This window comes from Epinephelus lanceolatus, chromosome 19 (genome assembly GCF_041903045.1).
Source record: "Epinephelus lanceolatus isolate andai-2023 chromosome 19, ASM4190304v1, whole genome shotgun sequence".
NCBI lineage: Eukaryota > Metazoa > Chordata > Actinopteri > Perciformes > Serranidae > Epinephelus > Epinephelus lanceolatus.
The window spans coordinates 31934071-31953797 of NC_135752.1; the positions used below are offsets into that span (position 1 = coordinate 31934071).

A 19727-nucleotide genomic window follows, 5' to 3' on the forward strand; every position below is an offset into this window, starting at 1 on the left:
TTACATGAGCCGTCTGTCTTTACCCATCTATCACAGAAGCCTAAGACAGTCGGGACAGGAAAAGAGCGAAGCATCTTTTCTATTAACGATGGAGCATCTATTGCAGCATCTATTCTAACCTCTTTAGAATCCACCATCTCTCATCACACACACCTAAACCACGCCCGCAGCTGCCAGTCGTTCCTCATAGGATGCTGACTGGTCTGACACAAATGCATGACTTGAAGCTAACAAGATATATTGCAAGTGCAAGGCAAACATTCTCCTATATTTCACTCAAGAAAGGACAAGTACATCAGGTCTGTTTACACAGTCAGTGTTACCTGAGGATAGGCGACGCTGGTGGAGGGGACACATGCCACTGAAACAGGAACAGGCATCGCCCGAGCGACCTCGCTGCATGGGAGGAGCCAACGAGCACTGGGGCTTCAGGAACCCTGAAATGGAAAACATGAGGAAAAATTAGACACAGAAAGAAATAGATTGGAAATATGGCGTCCAGTGGACAATGAACGGGACTCTTGTGAGCATACATCACTGGTGAAACAAAGGCCTGCAAATGCCAAAAATGGGATTATGCCTTTAGGGAATCCTTGTTTGATGCTCATTGGGTGAGGAGAGAGTTAAAAATGTATTCCTGCCAACATCGTGCCACCATCAGACCCTGCCAACCTCTCACATTTACAGTTCTGTGGCCGGCTGGCCCTCACTCTAACCTCCTCACCAGCTCACTGCTCATGTCAGCCCTGTGGCTGTACCCAGGGCGAGGGCTTCAGAGGGCGGACAGAGCCTGCAGAATACTGGGCAAAGCTGGCCCGGAGGAAGGCAAAAAGCGGCCTGGGCAGGGGACCGAGGTTACCAGCTCTGTGTGGGCAAACAGCCAGATCGGGCCGAGGTGCCTCGAGGGGCTGGACGGGGCTGTCTTACTGTCTGTCTCTGGGGGTCACAGGGGTCATTTTCAATAGGGAAGTCATTATCCGGCACAATGAAGCAACTGAGTAGGCTGTACCCCCTCCAGACCAGCATTCACTCGTCACTGACATTATCCAGCAAAGAGGAAGAGCAACAAATAAACCTACAGCAGAAATGTTTTGCTGAAATATTTCTTGAATAACAGCACTCTAATATTCAACATTGGAGCAGGATGTATAAAATACGTAAAGGTGGAACCAAATGCACCATAAATCAAACCATGAATTGCAAACATGTTCCAAACTCTAATCCTGTAGCACTAACCCTAACACGAATGACCTTCCTGAATATCCCTTGAATACTGTTGGCTTAAAGTGGCATATGGGTGGCCTTTCATTTCATGATTGATAATCTGCCTCTCGCCAGAGTAGAAACTTCTGTGTGAACCTCACTTTCCTCAGTCAGAGGAGGATTCTCTCCGTCTTTATCGACTGGGTAGCTCATGCGGATCTCATTGGCATTGGCACATCTCTGCAAATCCAAACTTTATTCATTCCTCATGAGGACCTTTAGATTTCCAGCAAACATCAAGAGCAGCAGGCGGAGGACCCCCGCCCCCCCCCAATCTCTGCGTTCTGAGCTCAATAAAGCGCCTTTATTTCCACCATGAAAAACATGTCACTCCGGATGAGCTCAGAGAATGACATTTAAAACAGGCAAAGGGATATTGAATTAGTTCCCCATGATAAGCTGTCTGGGATGCTGATACGTTCTGCTTATAAGGGTGTGCAAATGTGAGTGTGTGCCATGTGTGTGTGCAGATACGTGGACGTGTGAGGAAGGAGTGGGGTGGTGGGCGGCAAATACATGTCCGATGCATCCTTCAAAGCTTTGATTAGCATTATGGATGAAGCAGGGAATGACAGGGCAAAGCAAGTCTGGACCAGCAGGAGCAAACGCAGGCAGACTGAGATCATCCTGAACATTGTGAATTAAATAAAACAGATGCGCAGGGCATTTTGACTGTCTCATTAAACTAGAAGTAAACATGTTTCTCCTCGTACGCCATATCTCAATGTTTGCTGAACAATAATGCGATTGTTGTTATCAGACGTTGGGAAAAGTCAACAGAAAACAATAGCGGCGACTCTAAAACTCTCTTTTTATGGGTATCATTAAGTGTAAAGGCGTGTTGGAAGGGCATTAGCTAAGCGTAATGACAATTTATGTTTCTATGTTTGATTCTACATAATGACAGCTTAAGAGATGACTGGCTTTGAGTCAAGACTGTGTGTGTGATTAAGTTCTGAAAATCTTTGTTGTCAATTTTAAGGGATTAGTTCACAAACACTAATAAACATGTTTTTCCTCTTAGCTTGGATGCAATTTATCACTTGAGATCATTTCAGTCATCGACTCCAATACAAGAGCTCAATGGCGATGATGGAGATGGTGATGATGATGCTTAACAGTGTCGTACATACAAATAGCTAGTATTAATGTAATAAATGATATCCAGATCCAGAATGTCGTGAACACATTTCAAATGATGCTTCAAAAGGTACAAAAAACAATACTAATTCACATAACTGACATTTATATCTACACAAAGACTATAAATGACAGATAGACCATTTGCAATTGTCAACTATTGAAGAAATACTAATTAAATAGTCCATCTTGCCTAATTTCCCAAACGTTAAAAGACAAATAAAATCAAAATCAATCAACTATTCCGTCAGTACACCAGAATATTTAAAGATGCTTTGCTATCCTCAAGAACTTACACTAAAAAGTACTGCTCCTGCTCGAGTATCTCATTGCAGAAGGCCTTCTGCAATGAGATACTCGAGTTCTTTCAGTACTCCTGTATGAGGTCCATGAACTCTGGTTTCTTCTTGTTAGAATCTTGTAAAACTCCGCTTCAAAGTCCTGCTCAATCTATTACAATCAGCGGCATATCCCCCCACCTTTACCGAGCGAATCAATTCTCCAGTAACACAGCACATTCCTGGCTGTACAAAGGGGTTAAAGGGCAAACAATGACACATGGTATAAAGCTCTGAGCAATGTCACTGAAGATTAAGGCATTAACATATGAGCCCAGGCTCGCAGTCAAGCTGGACTTTTCCAAAATCAGGAGTAAACTGAGCAGACAGCAGCCCCCCCCCCCCCAGAAAAGAGCGCAACACTGCGAGCCATCCACTGGAGTTATGTTCCCACGGGATGGAGCGATACTCAAATATGGTGTTCAAACACTCGGAATTTCACCTGAAGAAAAAGACACTTTATCCTTTTTTTATTTTCAAAGTATATACACGGATCGGTAATTTACATTTTGTCATTTTCAGAGAAATCAAACTATGAAAAATGAATCAAACATTCAGCCACTTGACAGTTGTACAAATATTTGAGAAGCTATGGATTTCAGAGGCATGTACGTGTCTCTTTCCTATTGGCAGCATAAATCATTTTCAGTGAAGGGCTTTACTTTTCAGGCCTTGAACTAAATGATGAAAGTGTGGCAGCAGCAGCTCAGACATGTACGTGCAGGTTCAGGATCCGCTGTCATGAGTGGTAAGGTTGGTACATGTCTTGTCATTAAATCTTCCCTATCGCACTGCATCGATACGTCTTGGCACGTATACTTTAGCAGGACCTTGATTACAGGAATGTTTGATCTTGCTCTTCACTTCTAAGCAGCAAGGATCTCATTGGCTTTAATAAGTGTATGCTCCAATCTTCGGGGGACAAGCTCAAACCTTCCCCCCACTTGGAGCCAATCAGCATTATCCTTACCAGTGATCATGGGGGATCAGAGCAACGTAAACACACTGGGGGTTTCCTCATTAAAGATAGGCTGCTAATGAAATCGCATCCAGCATTTACAACCTTGTGCTAATGAAGACAAGCCTTTGAGATGTTCCGCTAATGAAAGAAGGGTTTTTATTGATATAAGGCTAATAAAAGAAAGGCCTAATGACAAGGTTCTAATGAAACAAAGGTGTGTAAATTTGCCATTATAACAAACCTCACTGATAAGAGCAGAAGTATTTTCATTAACGGACGATTCTCATTTATCACAGATGCATCAGTGAAAGCGCTTTCCAACTTTACAAGATCCCACAAACTCGAGCCTTTTGAATGAAATACAATCAAGCGTTTACGAGAGTTTAAGGGATCGCAGCCCAGCTCTCTTTAAGTGTGACGATTGTTCATGTCCCGTGTTGCCAGGGTGATGAAGCCCAAGGTCAAAGATCATTGGGCCTTTAATGCATCTCCCAGGTGCAATAAAAAAAGCCTTTCCCACATGTGACTCCAGGGGCTAAGGTCCTGGTAGAGTGCGCAGAAGGACGGACCAGCAAAGCCATCAATCGCCAGGGTCACCCTTGTGAATACCATTCACCTTCAGCAGTATACTACAGCGTGCCTCAATGCTTCACAGAAGAAAAAGGAAACTTGTGTAAGACATATTCTTCACCTTTATTTGTCCAGCTTTGTTGTCCCTGCTCCTAGCTGTAATGTCTTTTTCTGTCTAAGTATGTAAAAGCGATGCAAAAAAACAGGATCATATTACTTGTGTGTTTTCACATGCTCTGCCAATAAAGCCGATCATGATTCTGACAGTTCAATACTCTCTCCCCTCCTCCTGCCCGTCCTCTGACATGACCTTGAAGACTCCAGTGTGTTCCTCAAGTGCTTGCCCACATGTCCTTGATATATCCATGACATTGAATTGGACATGACAATGATTTCAAGATAATTGTTCCACCACTGAAACACCAAGCAAAAATGCCTTCCATTTGTTTCCAGTTACTTTTGCTGCTTTTCTGCTTTAAATCATTGGACAGATTTCTTTTAACTATTCAGACACAACAAGCAATAATGAAAATAACCAGTCGCAGCCCTAATCACCACTACGTCAATGCTTTCTGCAACTGCGTCGAGCACATTCTGTGCATGCGTGCAATGTCGCTTTCCTAGAAATGAAAGGCATCACGTAGAAGACTTAATGATCCTCTGATGTTTGCTTTACCCTAAAGAGAGCTAATCCCATGCAGCACCATCTCATTACACCAACAATTACCACTCTGACAGAGCCTATGTGCTGAAACAACTCGCCCTGTTCTTCACTTCAGTGAGCTCTCAGTGTGGAGCGAAGAGACACTTCAGGACCCATCAGCTGATAATCAAACACTTCTCATCTGAGCGCTGCATCCCTCTCTGATCCCGATCAACAGCATGGAGAGCGTCCAAACCTGCTCCTGAGCATATCTGCCCCATCAGCAAACTGTCTTCCCTCCCCCTCATTGATACCCATTTTGAGGAAAAGAGCCACATTTAAACATGCCTCTAAGCTCTTATTTATCTCAACCAGAACAAAGCTTGAGCAGATCTATCACCACAACAAAGCAAACCTCATGAAGATAACTGGAGGCAATACCTAGATGCTGATCATACTATTATACTTGCTGAGGAAAAACAGACTTATTTTACACACATGTAAATCCTTCTGTTGTTGTTTACATGTTTCTAAGCCTATGTGGATTGATTACACGCCTTCTTTTAGTTTCAGAAACACAATCCTTGGGTTGAAATTCCACCCGAAGTTAGACCCCATTACTGAGACCTTAAGGGTCCCTAAGCAGCCAAACCAGATACAAGACTGGTCAATGAAAGCAGGTGAACCAAGTCCGAAGACATAAGACAACCCTTCAGATAAACAAGGGCTTCAGGACTCTGCAGTATGTCAAACAAACCAAACCAGGAACGTGGCTTATACGTAGTGAAACTAAATGCTAACTGTTTTGCTGTAGCTACAGATTCTTAAGAGTTGTAATTTGCCTCTGCCTTGGATGAATTAGGGCAAAATCAGCCACCTGAGGGCTTCTTTCAACCCTAATGGAAGATTAGACAAATTCTGCAGAAACAGATACCCATGAAGACCTTGACTGGAAGACATAATTCTCAGGTTCAGCCACAACAAACCAGAACACTTGCTGCAAAACTTCCTATACACACATACGTTGCATCCTGCCTTAATAGGTTAACAAAATGACAAGGAGGTCGATGCTATGAGTAGTCCTCACTACACTGGAAAACAAACAGTGACTAAAATCTGCAACTTGCATTTGTCACTCAAGTTGTGAGTCACAAAACCAACCGCTGTTTGAGGTCTGGGCTGGCAATAAAAAGTTAACTGGACAGCTTTATTGAATGACTTATTAAGCCACTGTGTTTTGCGAGACCTAAACTGAGGCGCTTTTGAATTGAACAAGAGCACCTTTCTGTAACGGCTCTTTCAACAACAACAAAAAAAGAACCTTGCCTTCCTACTTTGTCTGAAATTGAGTCTGCACTTTCACACAGTCTCAGGATAATGAAAGTGGCAGTTGCCCTGGTGTGGCATTTGAGGCTGCAAGGCATCTGTAGAAAAGGTAGAGCTGACAAAGATGACCTTTGTAAAAACCGTAACTTTCAGACTGTTATTATTGAGAAGCACATGTTCTACGTCTACAAACCATGGGCAGTTCTCACAACTTTCTCTTAGACCTTATTAGACAAATTTTAAAACTTTAATTCATGCTGAATTTAAGTTAAACAAGGTTGTGAAAAATAGCATGGATTCATTGATAAATGGTAGCAAGAGACAACAAATAGACACACCATCAACTCAACCGTATTTGATACAGCTTTGCATAGCTACAAAACCTTGACTCATGTGCCTCTCAGTTACAAAAAAAAAAAGAAAAGAAAAAAGATATCATTATTAAACAACGCTGCTGCTCCACTGCCCTTGTTGACACTGAGGTTATGACTACTCTCGCAAAGCCAGACATAACTCTGTCACATTGTAAAGAGGACACACGTCTGGAGACAACTAGCTGAAATTGTGGTTGTGGTTGTGGCAAAATCTGCCGCTGTCAAAGCTCCGCCCACTTCCTTTCAATTCCGTTGCAACTGCTGGTGTGAATAACCAACCCCACCACCTCCACGAGTCACTCGATTGGTTGGCATAGAAATTTTCAGTCTTGGTTTGATTTCTCCCACACACACACGCTTCTTTGCCAAAACGAAATTCAACGGCTTCCAGACATTGAGTAAACTTGCAAACATAATGGCTGTAAAGTAGAGGTTATGAATAAAGTCTGTTTGGAGTATTCAATACTTAATGACAGATGGATGTATTTTGACTGTGGCTCAAGTTCACCTTTCCCACAGAGATGTACTGCCCACTCGCGAAGCATTGTATAAAACATTACGCAGTGCTGGGGTTAAGCTGAGACGACACCAAAGCAGCGGTTCCTCTTAATTTATAACAGTCATTTGTCTCACTTGCTGTGATGTGATGAAGCCAAAGGCAGGCCGCTAGTGAGCAGCCACAGACGGAGAGGGGTGGGGTGGAGGAGAGAAACTAAAAGTGTGTGGTAAATGAGGTTAAAGGGGAAGAAAAGAAGGGGCCGGTTCAAAGGCTGCTTGTGCACGTCAGAACCTTTCTCCGGGGCAAATAGGGGAACAAGGGCCTCACTGCGGCCCAGCAGCCACAGCAGCTCCTTGGGCAAACGACTCTAATCAAATTTGTGTGATTGGACTCAGAAAGAGCTGCGAGGCTAAAAGAGGCTCCTTTCACCCGGGAACGGACACAAGGAAGCATTTAAAAATCTACTATCCCTCTGCCGATCTTTACAGTAGCCGTTCACATGACGGACTATCTGCACATGCCAACAGCCCTTGGCACAGCGCACACTGGCCCTTTCTCGGCAGTGAATTATCACCCTCAGAAAGGGGGAGATAAAACTTTGTTTTATGGGCTTCCTCTAATGGATCTCGGGAGGAAATTCATCCAATATTTTGTAGGATTCAACCAAGATTGCACTGCTTCAATCTTGCGTCAAAACTGCTATTTTTAGCCTTGATTAATGGTTGCAATCGGATACGGTTCTGGCCTAAGTTCATGGCCTCGATTTTCCTTGATCGTAGCTGACATTTTGGAGTGATCAAAGAGAATTACCTCCAGCGTCTGATGTTAAAATAAAGCTTGGCTTCACAGTATGGAGATGAATATTCTGCGGGGGGAATCTAATGCATCAAGAGCAGTGCAGAGGGGCTCCGAGGCATAAAGTGAGGTGTGGTACAGTACAGCATGGTGACCTGTGCCCCACTCCCTGGCTGCCTGAGTCCTGGTGGAAGGTCCCAGAGCACGCTTCCTGTTAGCCTGCTAAATTAACTCCACACGCCCACACTCCCATCTCTACAGGAGCATAGTCTCCCATTAACCTCCTCCTGCAGCCTCATCCTAGTACATGTTGAATCCACGAACTGAGGATGTAAATATGCACAAACAGCCAAGGACAAAACAGGACGAAGGACTTGTGCTGCCACCCACATCCTCTGTTCTTCTCTTCCGAACAATTTGTCCTGTAACTCTGCCCCAGATTCACCAATCAAGGTCAACACATGACAAAGTCAAGGCATGCTCACTCTGGCTTTGTTGTTGTCAGACCTTCTGCATACATACTCTCACGCGAGCCAGCAGGGCACATATACAAATGCTCAAACCACTCAACTTTAAAAGCCTAGTCTCTACAATACTCTTTTTTCCACCAAAAGTGGCAGGTATGCACTTCTGAATAATAAGAAAACACATTAAAATAAGTGATAGAATCCTTTCCCATCGCCAATAGACCAGAGCTGTATAAAAAAAACTCTGCAGCAGACAAGTATGCCTCTCTGTGTTCTTGTAAGTCACATTCAACGTCACAGACTGGTTAGAAAATAGGTTAGTAAACAGTAGAAAGCAGCATGGAGGCCAGTGAAAATGTCACAGAAGTTAGTTCTTTTTTTTATATTTCTTACTAAATCCCTCTTACAATGGGTGCAGACTCATTAGGGAACTGAGAAGGACGCCATCTTGTGGTCGTCTGTCATTGCATCGTGCTGGCAAAGGGGCTAAAATTAGTGCGTTGACCCTGGTGTTGCATTTCCATCACTGCCAATTGAAGCCGATTGGAGCTAGAGCTGATTTACACTCGTGACTACTGCAGTCATTTGACCTCGGGGTGAATGCAGATTAAAACCTTTTCCATTAAATAAAAAAGTTGGATGTTAGCTAGTCTCGCCACCAGACAATCAGAGATCTCCGGCTTCTGATAGTCTGGGGACACTCCTTTCTAAAATCTGTTTAACACACCAGAGAAAACAGCCGGCAACAAAGTAACGCCTCTTGCATTTTAAAAAAGGACACGCCCTCCCAGAAATGTGCGCTCCCCCTTTTCTCGTCCGCAAGAAAATGGATGCCGAGACATTTAACTCTGTTTTATCAAAAGTGTGCTCAGTCCACAAGATTGTGGAAATGAAGGACTTACAGCGACTCTGTTTAAAACTTTTAATGCAGTCGGACTATGTTTAGGAGCACAAGAGCTCAGCGAGCCACCGAAGGACCACCCTGCGGATTTACTATTGGTTCTGCAACATAGGGAGTTTTTTTAAACTCTGAAATTGTATCCGCCCATCTAAACACAAAATCAGGGAGAAAGACATCAGTCTTTAGTTAAGCAAAGCATCTATAGACTGACTTGTGAGTCTAGATGTTAACGTTAAGCACTGATTATGAAGAATGTTGTAATATAAAAATCAAAGTAATTAATACATTTCTCGACACCAATAAATATTTTTTGGGTAATTACGTGTCACTCCTAAAATGGAAATACTGTTACATTTTAAACGCTTGATTAAAACACAGACACAGACATACACATCATGGGAAACAGTGTGTTTCAGACTGTTCTGTGAAACATCATTATGAAGTGGTACATAATTCAAAACCTGAATTAAAAACATCTGGAGCGGCAGCTGCTGTGCATGGGTGTGCACTGTGCAGCAGGACGACAATAAAAACACTAAAATTCATAATACAGTCGAATAAGAATTACACAAGACAGACCACTCGCAGGACAGTTTTAAAAACAGGGATTAAGTGCACTCTTTGGCTGAAATTCCTCTTAAAGTTAGAGGCATTAAATATGAATAGGGGGATTTTAAAATCAGTAATGTTCATTCCAGCCTGTTGACTGCAAAGCTCCATTAGGGAGTAGACTCCAGAAGGGGAAAATATTGAAATAATCCTGCCCGGGATTTCAAATCTACAGTAAATTGGTTGTAAAGTGCACACCTCTGATTCAGTATCACTGTGTGACATCGAGCCAGGCTGGACCGCGAAGGACTTGGACAGGAAAACAGTGCTTACAGAGCAAAGTCAAGCTTTGGAATGAAGAGTTTGGGCCAAGATAATGAATGGAGACAACAGGGCTCTCTCACTGAATAAACCTTCAAGTATCAGCGTTTTGGGTCCCGTATTAATGACATGGCTTGAGACTGCTGTACCTTGAAAAGGAGCTGTTTTTCATACTAACTCTTGAAAATAAACAAACCTCAACCTGGCACCTAAGCTCCACGCAAATCCTTTGTGAAGGAAACTCAGCAGTGCATTTCGTCTATTTGTGTGAGAATGAAGGTAGAACACATTTTGTTCCTTGGTGTAAACAGTTTTTTTTCTCAGTGCACTGTATTTATTTACCCAGGGTATTTTAAAATATAAAGAAAGTGAGGACTGAGGGAATCCAAATTAGACTGTTAGATAAATTTCTATCCATAAACATGTTATTTTAAAAAATAACCTTGGAGATGACATTGATATTCCCCCAAAACTTAACATCTGAGGTGGTTGTGGAAAAGCAAAGGCCTAATTAATGCTTAGGTCTTTAGCACAGGCTTGAGAAGGTGTAAGGAAAGCTCTGGCTACAAATCTCAACTTGCTTTTTGGCTCTTTATGATTGTTATGTAAAAATTATGAAATACAACAAGAAGGAGCCAGACATTGCTGCGCCTTTAAAGTCAGCAGTAAAATAATGACTCTTAAGATGGGCCAATCCTGCAAAAAATGTTAATGATAATAGACCTTCATTAAAGTTTATGAGTCGTACTTTCAAAAACTGTACAGGAATGATTATAATAATCAATCTTGCATCCATTTTTTTTCACCTCTAAAATGCCATTCAGCGAGGGAAAAACACTTTGTTCTACATGGTAATGTAGCTGTCCAACCTTGAATTGTGAAAGTAATACTTTGCATGTAGTGCTACTGTATGTGATCACGATGTGCTTCGGCTCTGGTGCCGCAGTTCCACATTTAGAGAAGAGGAAAATAATTCAAAAAAAGAAGTGACATCTTCATTATAATTTGCTCAGAAAAAGCAACCGCGCACTAAACAACGGGTTCTTTTACAGAAAGCCTTGACACTGAAAGATTCAACACCCAGGCTTCACTGCTAATTGGTATTTGCAGAGAGATAATAGCCAGTAACGGCCTATAAACCACTTGTTATGGCGACACATTGAATGGCTTGTGCAAATACAAATATAAAATGTGTAAAAATCACCCACATGTGGAGTGTACAGTGCTCGCTGGTAGAGTGAGACAGCTGAGGCTGAGGCTTGTTATGGGTTACAGTCTTATTCCAAAGCCTGAGTGATCTCTCTTGTGCTCTTCAGGAATGGATACATGCCACGCATTCCAAGAGGCGACCAAATCGTTACACTTGAGACTCTGCCAAGCAGGCTGCAGCTGCTCTTACAGGGACATCCATAGCTATTTACCTATCTCTTTCACCGTTTATCATGTCCTAAAAGGCTATATTTTGCATAGCACAAAAAATACTCCCCTTTCTTTTCTCTTTATGAGCATATGTGACAGCAATACTTAGCCTGGCTCCTCTGATCTTCCTGCAAGGTATGTCAAAGACACGGTGGCTGTGGCAAGTGGCATCATGAGTACCAAACACACAAAGGTGAGGAAGCACTCTTAAATAAGTATAGAATAACCCAAAATCTCTCCTCTACTCAGATGCAAGTAAAAACATTCGGTAACACTTTACTTGAAGGTATCTACATAAGGGTGACATGACATTGTCATGAACTTGTCATAAACATTATGTACATGCCATAAACATTTATGACGGCTGTCATTAAGTGTCATTCAGTTTTTGTAATGACAAGTTGATATTGTTTGGGTTGTCTTGATTATGACAACTTGACATTAACCAGGATGACATTACCAGAAGATGTCTTTGTCATAATAAGAATAATCATTACGTCAACTTGTCATTAACACAAAAAGAGGTGCATTTCTTGTTAATGTCAAGTTGTTATGACAAAGACATCTTCTGGTAAAGTCATCCTGGTTAATGTCAAGTTGTCATTATAAGGACATCCCAAACAAATTTAATGTCAACTTGTCATGACAAAGACAACTTCTGGTAATGTCACTTTGATTAATGTCAAGTTGTCATAATCAAGACAACCCAAACAATGTCAACTTGTCATTACAAAAACCGAATGACACTTAATGACAGCCGTCATAAACATTATAAACGTCATAGTCATGACAGTGTCATGTCACTCTTATGTAGATACCTTCAAGTAAAATGTTACCAAACATTCTTCAAATTGCCAGGAAAATAATCAGAAATAAATCTGATGTCTATGTCAGACATCTACATTTTAAAAAAAAAAGGCTTTTCAGATCAGAGGTCTTTGAGTGTGACTATGCAACTTAAGTCTTTGGTTGACACAGTTAGAAAATGAGGCTCCATTCAGATGCACTACTTTACACTTGAAGCGTTAGCCCTGTTAACCTGTTTTGATTTTCAGTGGGTTATTCATAGCATTCACAATCCTCAATCAATGTAAAATAAAGAGGACAATATGTTATCAAACACCAGAGCAAAGTCAAACCAAGGCCAACATGTGACAGTAAAATGCACTTGATTGGATAATATTTTATCTTCATATCTGACATGTCTTTTTAAGACACCACAACAAAAACTGTGCTGTAACTGAACCCATTCACACTAATTTGGGTAGAATCATACCCATAACATATAATCTAATCACTGAAATAATCAAAATGATTCATCTTTAATTGCATTTCAGTATTATGACGCTTATATTACTGAATATGTACCTCATGCTGTGTCTTTTACAACACCGAGGAATCAGTAAACAGACTGAAAAAAGAAGTGTTGGCTCACGAGTCAGGACCACAGTATGGAGCCTGAACAAAGCAGAGAAGAAAAGAATAGTGGAAGCTAACAATCTTTGTGAAATATCTCAAACTGTTGCTTAATGAAAACAAAAATAAAAAGGCGCTTGCTGTGCAGAGACATTTCTGCATAACTGTCATTTTATAAGTTGTGGGTTAAAGTTTTGCGCAAGCCAAGGATGACGAGATGACTCATGACTTCGGAAATAAAGCACATTCTGCTGGCATTCTGTGAGTGAATGTCACTTCCTTCATATGAAAGACAACTTTATTTCTGAGATTGGTCTGTGTTCAGTACATAATCAAGGACAGAGTTATTGGCCACACTGTTACAGATATGAACACACCAGGAGGAAGAAGACAAATCCTTGGATCAGTCATAAAAAGAAGGAACAGAAATACAGACAGCAGCCAGCATGGGGGCGAACAAAAAGGAGAAGAATGGAGAGAGAGAAATGAGAGTGAAAGAGGGATAGAGGAAGAAGAGGACAGCAAAGCAACGCTTGGAGACTGTGGGAGAGAGGGAGAGCGAGAAAGAGTGATAGAGAGAAAAAGAGGAGAGACAGACGGAGGCAGACAAAACTAGGTCAAGTCACATGACTGGGATCGACTGCAGGCAGGATTAAATATCCTACAGCATGTGGTCATTTACACAACAAATGTACTTTTCATTTTATAAATTATTTCTCTTCCACGGGGGGGATGAGGCTCGGCATAGCGAGTGTGATGCTACACTGTATTCTGCTTGGAAGCGAGGCTTTTCAGTGAGCACAAAAACGAAGCATTAAAGACTCGAGCGAGCCGTTCCCTCTGAGACAGGAAACAAAGCCGGAGCCTGAGATAGCATGAAAATGATCATAACAGGAGGGAACACGGTTCCAGTATGAGATAGCTCCATTGTGACAGGCTAATGGCTGTATCATACACTGTCCATTATCCTCAGTGAAAGCAGAGGACAGGGAAATGGTAAAAAAAACCCCAAAGATGTCACATTTGAACTTCTTACAAAGTGACAGGAAAAGTGTGCCATAATGTCTGGGCAGTAGAGCGCTACTGTGCGACTAGGCCTTTATTTCCTGATAATGATGTCATGATATGTCAAATGTCACAAGGGCTGCCCCTGACTCAGAATGTTCCTAGTCGACCAACAGTCGTCACTTAGGGACATTAGTTGACTTGTCGCCCGCATGTTTACGATATCAATTTAATCAGTAATGATATATTTTGGGCAGGGCAACACAATGGTTTGAGTTGAGGTGTGAGAAAGAAAAGTACCAGTAACATTGTTAACACTGTGCTACATTACAAAGAAATACAAACTGTACTAATGAACCTTCATTAATATAGGCCTATATTTTATCTACAAGTGCACGTCACACACTGAGCGAGCCGCCTGTTAATGACGCTGTGGGCTAATGGGCATGTAGCTACTTCCATGTTTCAGATGATACGTCATGTTTGTAGTCGACCAATGAAGATGAGTTTACATATCACCTTGGGTTCGTCCTTCACCTTCTCAAAATGATCCCACACTTTGGATTTCCTGCCCGTCATGTTATTAACTAGCCTGTGGAATAACCACAGGTACCAGCCCTGGAAATTAACCCATGGCCGCTTCCTGTCTGTCCTATCAAATTAAATTCCCACATGATCAAGTCATAAAGGTTTTGACTTATTTTTACAAGGTGCATAGTGTATAGAGTTTCACGTTTGTTTGTTTTTTTCTGCGACCAATGAATCTTGCCGACTAATGACCTTTCTGGTCGACGAACGTTTGGTCAACTATTAGAAGGCAGACCTACTAGCGTTGTGTTATGCAGGAGCATAAGATTCAAACTGCTGAATATAGATTACAACACTGCTATGTAACAGTTGGGGGTGAAAACACAACACAAACTGAACCACCCCCACAAATATTTGTATGAAACAGTGTTTTTGAGAGCCAGTACAGTATCAGAAAACATAACATCGCAATACATAAGTGTATTAGGGCTGAAACTAACAGTTATTTTCATTGTCGACTAATCTGTCGATTATTTCTTCGATTAGTCGACTAATCATTTTACCAAAAAATGTTTTAAAATGTTGTTAAATGTCGGTCTGTCTCTCCCAAACCCCAAAATTATGTCATCTAATGTCTTGTTCAGTACTCACGCCAAAGGGTTTTAGTTCACCGTCATGGGAGAGTGTGTAAAGCTGCCACTATTTGAATGTAAGAAGCTGCGATAAGAGTATTTTGGGGTACCTTTATTGTACTTTTCTATGAAACATGACTCAAACCGATTTAGTCGACGACTAAAATAGTCAGCGATTATTGTAATAGTCGATTAGTCATTGATTAGTTGACTAATTGCTGCAGCCCTAAAGTGTATTAATGTTTTCTTAAACTCCTAATTAATAACTTTGCTGCCTTGTTATTGCCAAGTACACTGGATGAAGAAGCACATGCAGACAGGCCGCCATTTTCCTTCAATCATTTCATTTTTCAATATATATGAAAACGTGTCACGTTTTGTGCTGGCGTAAAATTTTGTGCCTATATACCATCAGAATACTGTGAGGAGTGTTAAGAGTGTAGAAGTCAACACTACAACAGTGGTCAAAATTTAAAAAATATATATTACTATACAAACAAATCAATTAAATATAGGCAAGGCATTGAATGGTAAAAAATTAGCTCACAATGAGGCAGTTCATTGGTGCCTGTGACTGATAACTCTTTCTGTGACTCAACATCTGAGTGAAACATCAAATGAATGACTGAGATGCATAACGCAGGGCAACATGTCATGAGATGCAAAATGCCACAACCCCTTCCCCTGCCACCCACCCTGTCCCATCGAAAGAGGAAACTATAGCTGCCAATCAAGCGGACGACTACAGGCTAAACTGGTAATAAGCTCAGTAAACCCACTGGAGCCCAGCAAGAGGAATATCAATCATTTATTCACAGCTGAGACCGGGATACACACCACACAGGAAAAGTATATGTGTGTGTGTCAGTGTATGATTGTTAAAGCGCTGGTCACCACACTGAAATCTGTCGCTCGCTACTCGTCATTTCAATAAGTGGAGATCTCTCTCCGGATATGAGCCAATCAATGTGATGTAATGCCACCGGAGACCCAGACCAACACGTGGCTCCTCTCTCCAATCAGTTTGACCCTGGGGCTTTCAGGGTCACGGGGCCCACCACAGTGCATTTAGATCATTGTGTTTTTAGAGTGCAGATAAACCAGGGAGCTGCTGCAGTGAAGATCAGATCTACAGAGCCCTATCAGACACTTATATTTAACGCTTATTAAGACCTTTTCTAGATCATTTTAAACTAAATTTAACACTGATTTTTGTTCCCTTTTTTATTCAAGCATTATAGACAAGTGTAAATGTAATTTGTTTATATGTGTAGCTGCCAACAGCCTGTTTATGATGATGATGATTATCACTGATTTAAACCTTTGTAGCTACATTCACCATAGTTATGTGTCAGATACTGATTTCTTTGAATATAACTGGAGTTGTTAATTTTTAGGGCATGTCGTCATGGTCTTACTGTGTGTGCAGTCTCAGAATTTAAGATTTATGACCATTTTCTTGCCTCAAATGTAAACAGTTACTTGGCTTGGTATTTATTAGAGGCATTTACAAGGTAAAATATGAAATTATTTGGTTAACCTTAAGAGATTTATTTGAGTTTTACTGTGCAGACCTGGAGTGAGAGCACAAGCCCTAGGGTGCATAAAAGCCAAATAACTACAGCTATGAGAATCTGGTTTATTTTGATACTCTATTGAGGTCTAGGTCAAGAGGTGAGGCACCTTTCGAGGACTTGCAGCGTACTCCTTCCACCAAAATGACATTGATGACATCACTGCACGACTACCTGCAGATGCCCCGAGATAAGATGAGCCAGCGAAGCATAAGACTGCTCCAAAAATACTAAATCTGCCTTCCAGGGCAAAAACTCTTATCTCAAATAACAATTACTGACCAAGAGAGACAGACCGTCAGATCGGCTTAGCGCTGAGCAATGGTGCATCCTCTCAGAAAGTAGGGTCCAAAACAGCAAAGATAATTTGGATCAAGGGACAGGCAAGAGGACGAGCCGGAGCAAGGTCATTCTGCAGGGCCGCACAGAGATGTCTGCATACATGATAACCTAAAGGCACAGGGAAAATGCTTCACAGTGCAGCACGGTGTAGAGGTCGGGGGTATTACACGGCCCTCGGGCGCTCGGATTCACATTTTAAAAGGCAGCAAGACCTACGCCGTCATAATCTGATTTTAGTACAAAGCCTGGCTGTGAGAGAGCTCTTTCTAAGAATGCAAATATTAATAATCCGGCATGCATCTGCATCAAACTGTGCCAGTGTACATCCTCTTTTGTGCTGGTGTGTGAATCTGCTGAAACAAGACAGACATAAAATTTATCATCAATAATCATTGAAGTCATTTATCCAGAAGTGGTTCCAGCTTCTCAAATAAAAGACTTTCTGTTCGTTTCTGTTTTTTATTATCTAAACTGAATATTTCTGGGTTCCGAACTGTTGCACGCACACAACTAAACATCTGAAAACAACAACACAGGCTCTGGAAAACTATATTGGCCTTCATTTTATTTATTATTTTCACTATTTTCTAACATTTTATTGATTTAATCTTAACTTCAAAACCAGCGGGTGGGTTTTAAAAGCATGTTTTCTTAAAAAAAAAAAGCCAAAAATCCCCATTTATCCTTGCCAGAAACTGTAAAAACAGAATTTGTTGTTGGATTTAGCAACAACAAACAAACAAAAAAATAAATCTAAGCTTAAAATAGCAATATTCAATCACAGTTACTTCCGTCTCATTAAAGATTTTCCCTAAAATAAACCATATGCAATAACCAGATCCTGCTAAAAACACTGACATGAATGATTCGGCTGAGACCGACAGCCATGTGACGAGAATGAAACCTTGCGTTTTTTTCTTTTGACGATATATGGCACTAAAACAGTGTTACACTGCACAAAATATATATATTTTTGAGTGCTCCCTCCGTCTAGCCATGATAAGGTGCAGGACTTAAGGCCTGTGTCCACATAGCGTTTTTTTTTTTTTTCCTCAGCGCTGGCATCTTTTATCAACTGTTCCCAATGAGGAGAGTGCATATGCAGCGGTGTGCAGCCATGTAAAGAAAAGGCACTGATTAACTGATTAAACGAATAATATATTATAAGAATTGATTATGAAAAAAGTCATGTTAGTAGCAGCTCTAATACCTTTTTTATGTTTTAGTTTGATGCTTCTGCTGCAAATTCTGTTTCTGTCAGCTGGATTTTTTTATCTAAATAAAATAAAGAAATCATGGTTGCATGCCAGCCCACGTAGACTCAGCTGACCTGAACAGATACCAGCAAACATCCTCGTACAGGTAAACAGGCTGTATATACATGAGCAAGCATCACACACACACACACACACACACACACACACACACACACAGAGCGGACTATATCATCAACATCAGCATTCCTAGAAAGGAGTCCGACTTGTCAGTTCAGCCATGCAGAAAGATGTAGGCCAACTGCAGAGCAACATGGGAAAAAATAAATCAGCTTGGTGTCCTCACAGAAAGAGAGATGATTGACTGACTCAGTCAGATAAGCAGATAATGAGGGAGACTAGATTGGAAACTTGTGATGTTTGGCAATTTTTGTTTGACAAATAATGTTGAATGTGTCTCTCATTCACTGTCATCTATCTATCTCCTTCTGTGCGAGGATGTCTTTCTTCCCCTCCTCCTCCCTCCTCTCTTTCTCTCACTCCCCTCGCCTTCTCCCTCTGATCGCTGCCCTACTCCTGTCCGTGCGTATTGTAGCTCTCAGGGGGGCCTGGCATCAGTAAGCCCATCAGAGGGAGACCGTGATGCATCTCTTTTGATCAGCGCAGTCGCCGCATTAGCATGTACCTCTGCGCTCTCTGTGCTCTCCCCTCTGCTCCGAGTGAGCTACCTGCCTGTCAACGCTGCCGCCCCGTGAGGAGCCTCGCCCAGGTAAGACAGAAGGCTCTGGGAGCTCGTCGGAATCTTAATCGCTAATGAACGCCGGCTCGCTGATGAGAGGAGTGAGAGCTGTGCTCGTGATCTCACTGCAGAGATGGACAAAAGCCTCGCTGTACATCTGTAATGTACTGTAAGGACCCCCGTAGCCGAGCGCAGCGCTGTGCTCCCTGTGAAAGCTGAGTGATACAAATTGATTGAAGGTGTTGATTCAATACGGAGGCTTTCTTAACCCTCATGGGACTTTAGATCTCAAAGGGAGGCTCATGAACACACTCTTTGTACATGCCTTTCAGAGACAACAAACTAATACATAAAAAAGCTTAAAATTCTTTTTGAAATAACCCAAAGGTGGCCTGTTTTAATCATCATATACAATGGCTCTTTCATGCTGTACAAGAAACGTCTGTGTTGGTTCTGCTGAAAACAAAACAAAGAGGTTATTTTCCATGCTATGATTTAAAGTTTACTGTCTGCAGAAAGTGCAGGAATTCTTTCTCTCGCTTTTTTTTTTTTGCTGTTTTTATGAGGGGTTGTGTTTGGCCCAGGACTGGTCGAGGTCTGGGTCCACAGCCGGGTGCCCTCTCACTTCTGTGCCGCTTAATTAGCCCGGCCCCGCACAAAGGGGAGTTGGTCACATGGGCCCAATTTGGCCCGCTATAAAGTCTGCGAGGG

At 41.8% G+C, this 19727-nt stretch overlaps 1 protein-coding gene across 4 annotated transcripts in view; it reads right to left on the bottom strand.

Annotated features, from left to right (window-relative positions):
- Nucleotides 1–19727, bottom strand: part of rxraa (retinoid X receptor, alpha a) — a 198712-nt gene that overhangs the window by 95995 nt on the left and 82990 nt on the right. For all 4 annotated transcript variants that reach the window (XM_078162358.1, XM_078162359.1, XM_033647604.2 and 1 more), the window contains exon 2: nucleotides 324–437. In XM_078162358.1, coding sequence (XP_078018484.1) covers nucleotides 324–437 — 114 coding nt within the window. The remainder of the gene's footprint in view (nucleotides 1–323; nucleotides 438–19727) is intronic.